At 45.6% G+C, this 11,820-nt stretch overlaps 2 protein-coding genes across 2 annotated transcripts in view; both read right to left on the bottom strand.

The window, feature by feature from the left end:
* The window catches only part of C1QTNF9 (C1q and TNF related 9), a 14,641-nt gene extending 10,357 nt beyond the window's left edge, over nucleotides 1–4,284 (bottom strand). The window contains 2 exon segments of the mRNA XM_006159528.3: nucleotides 2,378–2,482; nucleotides 4,208–4,284. The gene's annotated coding sequence lies outside the window, so the exon portion shown is untranslated.
* Nucleotides 4,285–5,476: 1,192 nt separating this feature from the next.
* SPATA13 (spermatogenesis associated 13) overlaps nucleotides 5,477–11,820 on the bottom strand; it is a 169,627-nt gene continuing 163,283 nt past the window's right edge. Inside the window, 1 exon segment of the mRNA XM_006159529.3 lies at nucleotides 5,477–9,965. Within this exon segment, the coding sequence (XP_006159591.1) occupies nucleotides 9,790–9,965 (176 nt within the window). The 3' untranslated portion in view covers nucleotides 5,477–9,789.

Raw genomic sequence — 11,820 nt, forward strand, 5'->3', positions numbered from 1 at the left:
TAATCAGCTCCTCCCTGTCTTATCTTGCCTGGATTCCTGCCACCCCATCCCCAACACGTTCTCCACAGACACCTCGATGCCATCACTTGGTAGGGACCAGCCTGCTTCCGATTGTTGAAGATAGTGACTACATCTTTCCTCTTTCTTACTCTTAGTGCCTGACTGTCAGATATTTGTTGAATGAGTGAATGAATGAATCCATAAAACATTGCCCTGGCTTCAGCTGTGTGCAGATCACCTCCTGAGCAGGTGACCAGGTGTTGAATCTGATCCTTGTTCATTACTGTTGGTGAAGATTGCTAGTTATCCCCAACACTCCTCACCTGCTATGGTGACAGAACTTTAGCTGAGCACCTAGCTGCTCACCATGGACTACACTTCCCAGCCTCCCTTGCAGCCTGGATACAACCGTGAAGCTATGATAGATTCTGGGCTGAGGAAGTAAACAAAAGCGATGTGAACAGTTGTGGATTTGACTTTAAAGGGAAGGAGTGTGCCCTGCCCTGGGCCCTCCTCCTCTTCCTGTAATGAATGTGCACAGGACAGTGATCCTGTCAGGTTCAGAGGAGCAGGGCAGCAGTTTGGAGACAGAGAAATCATGGTCTCAAATGGCTCCGCCGACCAGACCTGCCCCATCAGCCCACCTGTGACATGAAAGCATGAGAAACGGACTTCTAATTGGCTTATGTCATCGTGATTTGGATTCTCTAGGACACATGACTTCGTCCACATCCTGGCCAATACAAGGCAATACAAGGCATCTCAGTGCAGTAGCTCTTCAGAAGTGGGAAAGGCTGGCGGACATCTAGTTAACCCGTGAGGGAGAGTTGCTGGGACTCACTGGGCTGACTACCCCTCAGGAAATATATTTAAAAACTAGAGGCCAGCAGATGGTGTAGTGGTTATGTCACTGGACTCGCACATGGCCAACTGCAGTTCGAGTCTGAGTCCCAGACTCAGTGGCTCACATCATACGGAGAGCATGTGTGTGCACACCCAAGATCCTGGGAGGACAATGGAGAGGAAGGGATAGGGGCAAGGCCATCCCCCCAGGGGTGATTTCTAACTTGCCCTCTCACTCTCTCTGTCTCTGTCTCTTTCTCTCCGGAAAGTGTAACCACCCTCACTGCCTTCAACAAATCAGTGCAATCAATATGAATGCATAGAACAGTTGGAATCGTTCAGCTGAATGCTGTCATCCCATGAACCTGACATACTGATATGGTGGGGACAAGGGACGCTGCCTGCGAATGACTTGGGAGTCACTGGTTTTTAGTTCCAAATAATAGGTTCTTACTTAGTTAACTTCGTACACACAGTAGCTGCATTATTTCTCCTATGCTTTTACCTATAGTTCTCCTCCACTGCTGAATCTCTTGATAAAGGATCGGGATCGCCCAGGGCCCTTCCTGATCAATTTTGACCAAGGACATCATGTCCCTAATTCATGGTCATGTTTGAAAGTTTCTGTTGTTTGAGGCTAGATGGTAGCAGAGATGTGGCATCATGCTCTGCTCTGTGAGGCAACCCCCTGTGGAAAGGTTAGCAGTTCAAGTCTGAGACCTCTCTCTGTGTGCAGATACCCGTTGGCTATGATCTAGGACTGGCTGAAGGCTGGGGTGGATTGCATCACAACCATGTTGAGGAGGATGTTCTCTCTCTCTCTCTGTCTCTCTGGCTCATGGAAGAAATGAAATTTTTAAAAAATCTGCTCTTCAAAACTCTTAATTCCCCAAATACAATGACCTAATACACACCTGCCCAGAAATCAGCTGAACTACGTTTACTGATGCTCAACGTCCTGTACATTAAATTTGAAAGATGAACTAACACACCACCATCCCTCCCAGATTTGATAGTCTAAGAATCCAAATATCTTTAAGATACCTTGATGGAATGCATCATCTTCCAAATGCATATACCTTGTATACTTTATCCATTTCTCCTTCAACATCTGTTGAACTTTTTGGTTTCACTACACTGTAAGTTAGCATAGCCATGAGTGGAAAAGTACACACATTCACATTTGTACAAATTAATTGACAAGCTTTTCTAGAAAGCTTCTCTGAAAAACTATCTGGAAAGATCTGTTATTCTTATGACATATACTATGGTTTTTATCCCTCCTCCCAGCCAGTTTCTGGAATTTCAGAAATTGTAGAATTTCAGAAAATCATAGTTTTGAGAATTTCAAAATCTTCTTTTGTCTCCAGTTTGGCCTCTCCCTCACAAATGAATTTTGGAGCCGGCCTGTCCCAAACTCTATAGACACCTAATGTGCAAATAATTAAGCAGGATTATCCCACAGAGATACTACGAGAGCTGTTTTAGGATGCAGATGCCCTAAGATGAATGTAAAGAAATCTAACGCGCTTACCTGAACCTCAGAGATGCAGGCTGTCCCCCAGGTGCAAGGCAAACCAGGAATCACAGGCAAACTAAATAAAACCATGCCTTCCTGCCATAATTCCCTAGTGTGTATCTGCAAAATAGCAGGAAGGGGAGGGAGCAGAGGAAGGCATGAGATGTCTTGGAAGAGCTTCAACAATTACAGCAATGCTTGAGCCAGGTAACATCTTCAACCAGCATCACTTAGTTTAGGTCACTTTTCTTTTCCTCCCTTCATTACAAAATGAGGGAACATGAGATAAACTTTTAAGTAGAGTCTGGAGGAAGGCATCTCCATGGCAGGCGTTTTTTCAAAGTGATGTTTAAACCTTTGCTTAAGCCCCTGCAGACCGTGAGTCAGTCATGGGGCAATAGGACAAAACCGAACTTGTAGCAGTGGTCAGGTCTCCCTGGAATCTTGGATCACTAGAATTGCTATTAGATTTTCAAAATTATGTGTAGTTGTTTTCATTTTAGGCATTTGTCTACCTGAGGATTGAGTGTGTACTCCCTTCATACACACACACCACTCCATCTACCCCACCCCAGAATATGCTACAATTATCCTTATAGTGAATTCCATGTAATCGTTGATTCTTAACTTTTCCTGATATATGTCTAACATTGATCTAAAATTTAAAAATAACATCAAGAGAACAAATGTACCCAACACTGATTCTCAGAGGGGCTGAGGGGAACCCCCAGTTCAATTGCAAAAATCACCCTGGGGTTTATGAGTGCAAGACAGGCCCCACTGGTAGAACTAACCCCTCCCCATCTTCCTCCCAGACCCTATTCTCATCATGCTTCATTCTCATCAGTACAGTGGATAAAACAATACCAATGTTGGGGTTGCTAGGTGAAGTGGTGGGTAAGATACTGGGCTCCCACATGGCCGACGATGGTTTGAGTCCCAGACCTGGCAGCTTGCTTTGTCACTTTTGTCTCTCTCTCGCATTGGTCAAATTAAAGAATGATAATAAATCAAATAAAATTCTTAAAAAATACTCATGTTCCAGGGTGGTGGTAGGATTTAATTAGCATGCCCAAGGTCAGGGTCCGGTTTCTCCTGGCCACTCGTCTGCCCTCACCTCTTGTTTATTCAGTGCAGACAAGGAGGTCCCTCTAGCAGCATGTACCCTCCGGCCAGTGTCCTCTTTCTGTCTTCACCTCTCCTCCAGTGTCTTCTGGCCATTCCCCAGGGCTGCCACAGGCCCACCCTGCTCTCGGGCCCTGCTCCTCTTTGAGGCTTCAGCTTTGCCATGGATAGGTCCTTCTCCGATCTTCCCACCCCTGATCTCACGCCTCATATTTACCCATGGGATGGACCAGGTGGGCACTACTCAAGCAGGGAACTCCAGCCTGACCCCTCTACACCACTCACTTTTGTCTTGTTACGTGTGTGGTGCTACCACCCACTCACTGCTCAACACCAGAACTTGGAAAACAGTGTCTCCTCCAAACCTGCTCTAGCACTGAGCATTCTTCATGCCTCGCCTCCTGCTCTCCTCTCCTTGAATCTGCACTTTCTACTGCCACTGGGGAATGAGGTGGGCTGGGTCCCAAACCAGCACATCCAGCCATATAGCATTTCTGGCCCTGAACTCTGCCTTAAAGACAATCCAGTGTCACTTTGGGGCCCCAGGGCCTTCTCCATCCAGTCACCTGTCGTACTTCAATTACAGCCACACTGAGTCCATGTGGTCGCATGTATCTCTGCAGGGCTAGGTCTCACTTGGTTAACCCCATCAGTTCACCTGTCCTCAGGAGCCTGTGCAACAGTGTTCCAGGACTCAGGACCACTGGGCCAGATACTCACCAGAAGAAAGGACTCCATCCTCTGAGGTCACTGCGTATCAGCCACACGCTGCTGGTGTTGCACAGCTGGTGCCGAATTCCATCATGTCTTGCTGACTTCGACCACACTCTCCTTTAGAGGATTCACACATTTCAGTGGTCTCTCCACTGCATGCAGGAGTGAACACGTGTTGGTTTATCTCCCCCACAGTTTTCCAGAAGAAAATGCCACTGCCCTCTACGTTCAATCCTTCCTATATACACCACCATCTTGGGCCCCCCTTTAGGTTCCTGATGATCTCACCCTCCTCCCCACCCAAGCTAACCAAGTAGGTAGATGTTAGCAGTAAACAAAATGTGGGGAGTAGCAGTTTGGCAACCTTTATAGGAACCCAGTTCTGATTACAGTCACAGCAAACAATGGGCTGTTTACTAAGCCTTCTAAGCTGTTAACAGTGAAGGAAATTCCCAGCTGCCCCACCCCCAAGGGCTAAGTGAGCCTTGGGCTGCAGGAGCACCTCCTAGTAGGAGGCCTGGCCCCACTTGACCTAGCCCAGCAGCTGTGGAGCCCAAGAGATGCAAAGTATGTTCTGTTCATCGACCTCTATCACCCCTAGCAATAGCTGCTGCCACCAAATACAGGGCTTCTTAGGCCCAGCCACAGGGTCCAGGCTGCCAAGCCCCAGTTCGCTGCAGGCTGGAATCACATGGAGGCTTGGGTTCAACCCTGGGTCCAACATAAAAGGCTTGAGGATGACCTGGGCAATATAGTAATACCCTATCTTAAAAAAATAAATAAGAAGCCTTCTCATTTCCAATTTTGCTGGTATCAACCTTACTCCATGTTTATCTAGTGATTTATTTTTATTTTTTAACTTTTTGCTATAGGATATGTGCACTCCCTGGAGAGAGGAAAACCAGAGAAAAAGTGAAAAATCATCCTCCTGTTCCTCCTCCCCAGGGGGAATGGCCACACCCAACCCCTTCTCCTCCATTCTCCTCTTGGGATTTTGGGTATGCAAGCACATGCACCTGTTATGATTTTCAATAAGTCACTGGGTCCAGGACTCAAATGGTGGAGTCAGCCAGGTCCTTAGCCCCATGCCACCTGCTGGCTTGGTCTAGTGATTTTTTATGTTTTGGAGAGGTCCCTCTTGTTTCTCACAGAACCTTCTTCCTCCCACCCCTGCCCAGTGGTTTGATCATGAATGAATGAATGAGAAGTCGGCCAATGTCGGCAGGACTGGATCTGCAAACCCCAGAAACCCTTCTGCCACTCACACTTCATTTATATATTTTAAAAATGAATCCACTTTATTTTACTACTCAAATGCACTCTGGAACCAGTTTGGCAAATTAATTTTAATATACAGATAAAAAATAAACAACCAATATAGATTCACAGCATTTACAAGAAATCATTCAAATAACATCGTAACTTATTTGTTTTACAAAAAACTTCATTCAACAAAAATACATATTGTGAAGTTACAACGCTCTTGTACACCACACTTCAGCAGTTCAGAAGCTGTCACGTGACGTACATAGATAACAACTTGAGTTAGGAGTTAAAAGGTTACCAAAAGCCTCACCAAGTACATAAGCTGTCATACACAATGGAGGCTAATATTTACAAGAAAGACCAATTATTAAATTATAAAATTAGTTAAAAGCATTTCTTAAATATAAAAGTCAATGCCTATGAGATAACTAAAGGCAACAATGAAAAATATGTTGTAGGAAATTAAATTTACATTATGTATTTAAGCTTCTGGGTTTTTTTTTCCTTTTCTTTCCAAGACCAACTAGTTTTCACTTCTTTTTTTCCAAAGTCTTTCGAATCCCACTTCTATTGCATCCTGAAAAGAGCATTAGCCAAGTGACATTTTGACAGAGAGGACAACTTGTAGGTTAAGCTTATTTTAGGGAAAACCATGCCTGTTTATCAGTTTAACCTAGAAGTTGATTGGTGTCTAGGACCTCTGGCCTGGAGGCCACTGAGAGGGCATTTATTCATACTTGCTGGCACTTTGCTGTGAGGGACACTCTATCTCTCCTCTCCTTGCTGAAATCATAATGCAGAAATATTCTCCCCTAACTCCAGGTAGTTAGGTGGTCACTCTGTTCTGGAAAGGAAACTAGATTGAGCTTTGAACTGGGACACACCAGCAATTTAGGCACACAGGGATAGCCACCTGGTAAAATGCTGGATCACCTGGCTTTTACGGAGAAGTTCCGTCTTGGACCAGCCTTCGAATTTACTGTCCTTTTGCTTTGTGTCTAGACAACGGCAACATGGAACGTGAGGATGTCCTTGAACAGACAGGACCTTAGTCTTCTTCTGGATTAGGTATAAAAAGGCACAACGATATCCAGAAATAGCGTTAGATGGTAATGAAATGTCTTCAACGACAAAAATCAGAACAACCAGCAGGAAACAAAAACCAGATCTGAGGAAAAAAAAAAAAAAAACCTATGCAGGTAATAGCCCATAGAAGCTCTGGCAAACTGCTGCCAACCCGTTTCTGGTCTGAGGTTAAAGACCCAGAATGTTATTTCTTCAGGATTCTGTAAATATTCCATTTTATAACTGCTTACACTGCAGGGTTGTTACATGTTTACGTATGATCAATATGGAGAAGGCTGGTTTTGACCCAAGGCCATATCAGTTGTCTTACCTGGCAAATTCTAAAACACGAAAGGTAGAATACATCACAATGTTATCTTTTTCTCTGGCCCACCCATATTATGTAATGTAGGGTCAAAAAGAGACAAGAGCAGAGAGAAAGTCCTAATGCAGTTTATACATAATCCATGTACAACGTTCTTTCCCTTGTCTCTCTTCTTTCCAGGTGGAACATATGACAACGTCAAGAAGGAAGTTCGGTCAAGCAAAAATCAGAGTGTCTTGCTTTCTATTCTTTGCAAAACTCAGGAATTTGGAAATAAAAACCTAAGCTAGGCATATAGATTTTCAAGAATTCAAAGGATGATCTATTCTTTCAAAAATAAGTTAGCAGTTTTCAAAGTCACCTAAAAATCCAAGTAGGATTCACCCAGGACAGATATTAGATTAATTCTCACGCTACCAAAAACTCACTAGAGCAACCCCGAGACTTGACTGAACCTGACTTAATAAAACACGTTCTGGCATTCATGATTCACTGTTAGGAGGCCAAGGAGGTAGGTGGAAACTGGAGGCTGGGGTTCAGCTGGGAAATCAATCAGGACTGGCCATAAACTTAAAGCATTTCTTCATCACCCATTAGTAAGCATTGGGAAACCCTCTGAGTGACTACTGGAATCCTCACGGAAAATGTAACATAGGCAATGATTCTCTTTATTTCTTTAAAGTAATTCTTTTGTATTACATTAATGAAAAAAAACAAAACTATTCAAAATTGCTGCACATACAAATAACTCTATTTAGCAAAGAAACCCCTGCAGTTGATTGCTGAGGTGTCCAGGAAGCATGTTTACATATAGTTTCCAAAATACAGTATTACATTTTGTTAGTAAAAAGGCTAGTTACATAAACGCAACTAAAGTCGAAGTGTCTATTCAAGAAGAAAACACATGTGCACACCCACACTCGCTTGTGTGTGTGAAGCTACAGCACCTTCTGAGCATCTTCCTCACAGAGCAACTTCTGTCTCAGGACACACAGGGTGAAGGTCACAGAAATCCCCGAAGGCTTGCCAGCCTCGGGGCACCATAACCTCTCAGCATGCTGCCTGTAAGTAAGCACCACCAAAGTGGCATGTCAGGCTCACGAATGGTCAGTCACAGAATAGCCTCAGGCCCCACGGGAGAGGCCCAGGGCTGTTTTCTTGATGCAAAACATCACTTCCTTTAAGGACAGTTCTGGATATAGGGGAGGGAGGGAGAATGAGGAACCACACACTCAAAGATTTAGGATGACATTTTGTCTTTGACATCACAGATTTGTTTATTTTCAACCATGGGCCTATTAGAAGAAAAAATAAATTTGCAAGAGTAGCATACAAAAATGAGCTTCTCCAACAGAAGATCTACAAACTGTGCATGTAATAAAATAACCCCATCCTCAGACGCACCCCTGCCCTATCATCTGGGGCACGGAAAGGATTTTAAATAGTCCTCTCTCTTGCAGAGTTTTTCTCCTTACATATTCTAAAGTCATTTTCATCACAATGTACACTATAGACAAAGAAAAGGAAGGTGGTTGTTATCTGCAAGGATCGGCCCATGTGGAATTTGTTTAAAAAGATGGCTATTTGTGAGCCCAGATATTTTGTTAAAGTCTCCTTTATAAAGAGTGACTTTTTAGAAATCTGTTGGCATACTAATGATGGCACGGAAATACACCATTGTTCTGGGCTTACGTGCCAAAGGTGGTTTCAAGTCCCTGGGAAGCAGAGTCGCTTTGCTCCTCATACTTTCTCCATGGAATGTGTGTCTGTAATTCCACTGGCGGTGATGGCAGAAACATCTTCGGGATGACACTCTTCTCTTTTTAAACAGGGTCTCACTGTGTTGTGGTCTTCCTGCCTCAGCCTCCCTAGTAGGTGGAACTACAGGTGCATAGCACCGGGCTGAGTGTTCAGGAATGGCCAGGAACCGAGCCCGGGTCGTCTCCCGCGTGGCTCCAGCCTGCTTGGTAGCAACTTCAACCAGTGCACGCTCCAGCAAGTGGGCCAGGAATGCTTTCAAAACACCTCCCAGTGGGTGCATTTTCACATTTGCTTTATCATAAAAACTAAATGGGCAACTATATTGCAAATGGCTATTGTAACGGCAGCGTTTCCTAGGTTATGACATGTAGGTAAGACAGGATTTCTGCTCATGAGTTACGCAAGGCACACAGGCGGGAGAGGACCTGACCCGACACGGACAGGACCAGCTTGCAGTAGGATTTCTCCCTCCTTGCCTTGGGGACTTTGGGAATGCTTCATCAGTCACTCTGTACTGCAGACAGTGCTGCCAGGTGAGGTCTGCCTCTAGCGTGGAGGAGGAAGAGCCTTGCAAAATAAAGCCCGCACTACCACTGGGTTACTGTGTGGGCTCAGGTGATAGCAAGGAACACAAGGGCCGCCTCACACAGCCGGAGGGCCAACGCTACAATGAAAGACGCAAGAGCGCACACCTGCTAGGTGTGGCCAGACACAGGCTACTGGGAGGCCGTATCCTACCAGCCCCCTCGATGACTGCCTTCAAAATTGAATGCATAATCGACTCATTCTTCGAGAACCCCCAAGTCCTTGGTATCCTTGGTGACTGGAACTGCAGCAGGAGGGGCTCGTCATTGCTGGTGCTCACTGGGGCTGCTGCCTTGACACTCATTTTGGAGCCAAACACTGACCCCCAGGGCCCGGCCACCTAGGAGCAGTCACGAGGCTTCCGGTGTAGGATGCAGTGGTGCATCAGGACCTTCTCCTGCCGTCCACGAAAACAGCTGAGGCTCCAAAGGCTGAAGGGGAGTGTAAGTCCTTGTCTCCTTCACTGATCCCCAAAAAGAGGCTTTCCGCCCTTGGTCTAAGAAATTTTCCTTGGACGTCATGGAGGAGAAATGACCAACGGTCCTTCTCTTTGCAGTTACATCAGGCACAGCGCAGCCCCCCACGTTCACTTCCTAAAAGGGGTGAGTTTGTTGAAGGTGTGCCAAAAGAGCGAGGGCTTCCTCTTTGGCTCTGCCAGGGCAAAGACCTGTTGCTGGGGGATACTGGTGGGCACGGTGACGTGGCGCTGGTGGATTGGATGCAGGCCCTGGTGTGGTGGGGCCACAGGGCACCCGCTGTAGCCTAGCCCGGGAGGGAAGAAAGACAGAATAGGACTGAGGGTCACAAAATGGTGGAAAAACAAGTGGCAAGACTCAAAATGCTAAGATAATTCCTTTTCTTTAAAGGTTTTGCTATAGGGTGCATGCGCTCGCCAGAAAGACAGAGACAGAGAGACAGAAAGCGAGAAATCACCCTCTGGGGGGATGGCCACGCCGCAATCCCTTCTCCTCCATTCTCCTCTCGGGATCTTGGGCACGCACGCACATGTGCCTGGTATGAGTTTAAGCCATCAGGTCCGGGACTCGAACTGTAGGATTTGGCAACATAGCCATTACGCTGACTGCTGATCCCCTAAGATAATTCCTAATCCACATTAACTAAATTAACAACCAACAGCTAGCCTAGGAAGCACATATACTCAGATACTGCACACAGAACCGGGCATAGGTTAGCTCACTGAATTCTCTAAAAGCGCTCTGGGGAAGGGACCGCCAATTTGACCAGGAAGGAAACTGAAACCCAGGAAGGCTATGCGAATCACCTATAACCACACTACAGCAAGGGGCAGAATCAGAACTGGGCTGCTATTCTGGGTGAGAAGCCCGGAGCACACGCCGCCTCCACCCCAAAGAGGATATTATTTGATTTCTCTGTGCCTCAGATATCTGTTCTTTAAAATGGGGATCGCAGTGCCTACCAAGCTGTTACAATAATTAAAGGGGTTAACCTAAACACTTAGAAAAGTGTCCTCGAGGGGTCAGCAGTGGTAGTGCTGAGTTAATGTGAGCCCCCTGAAGCTGTACCCACATGGGCGAGCCCTGAGTTCACGCTCAAAGTCTCTTTGTGCCCGAGACCTGGGGTGGCTGGGGCTGGGAGTAAATCGTGGCATGAGGACACTATTGGGGGTGCTGTTTCTCTCTGGCAAGCACATCTGTCCTATAGCAAAATAAATAAGTCTTAAAAAGGTAAAAAGAAAAAAAAAAACAGCGTCTTCAATATGTAGTCATTTTAATCACAACATTTCCAGTAGAGTAGACATTTTGAGTCTGTGCGGAGATGGCATGGTAGTTGAGGTACTGGACTCCCATGTGGCCGACTGAGGTTTCAGTCCCAGACCTGGTGGCTCAGAGAATGGAGAAGGGACTGCAGTGGGCCATTCTCCCCCACCACCCTGTACCCTGGGGGGTGATTTCTCATTTCCTCTCTCTGGCTCTCCGGCAAGCGCATATGCCCTATAAGCATCTCTTAAAAAACAAAAACAAAAAACAACAAAACTCTCAAAAAAAAAAAAAAAGTCTGTGCAGAAATAAGTGCCCTGCAGGGATCACCCATAAATGCCAGTACTTGCTCCACCTGCAGGGCCTAGTCATGGAGAGACTCTTACTAGCCACCTGTCATTAAACATAGAGGAGAAAAAGGAAGAAGAAAAAGGGGAGGGCTTCTGCCTTAAAGACATTTATCCGTTAGTGACTTATCACTAAGTATGTGTGTGGGGGGGAGGGAATTCATATTTGAGCAGGAAATTCAGACAATGTAATTCTTGGCCCATTAGCCCATGGCCTGTCACAGTTCTAGTCTGTAACTGGTCCTTGTTTTTGCATTCATAGTTAGGAAGACATCGAATGATAAATTTTACAGGGTAAAATCCCTCTCAAAGTAGAAAGCGGACTTGAAAAAAAGTTTTTAACAAAGCAACACTTAGTTTTGGAATAGAAACTTAGTATTAAATTTCTGATGGGCTAGATCCTGATGTGCACTGTGGGAACATTTTTGTCCATTAGGACCTCTGGGTCTGGGGACTGGGCCCTGGTGTTTCTTTTTTTTTTTTGGGGAGATTTTTACTGTAGGGGCGGGTCGCTTCCCCAGACAGACAGAG

This window comes from Tupaia chinensis, unplaced genomic scaffold, assembly GCF_000334495.1.
Source record: "Tupaia chinensis unplaced genomic scaffold, TupChi_1.0 Scaffold000634_1, whole genome shotgun sequence".
Lineage (NCBI taxonomy): Eukaryota > Metazoa > Chordata > Mammalia > Scandentia > Tupaiidae > Tupaia > Tupaia belangeri.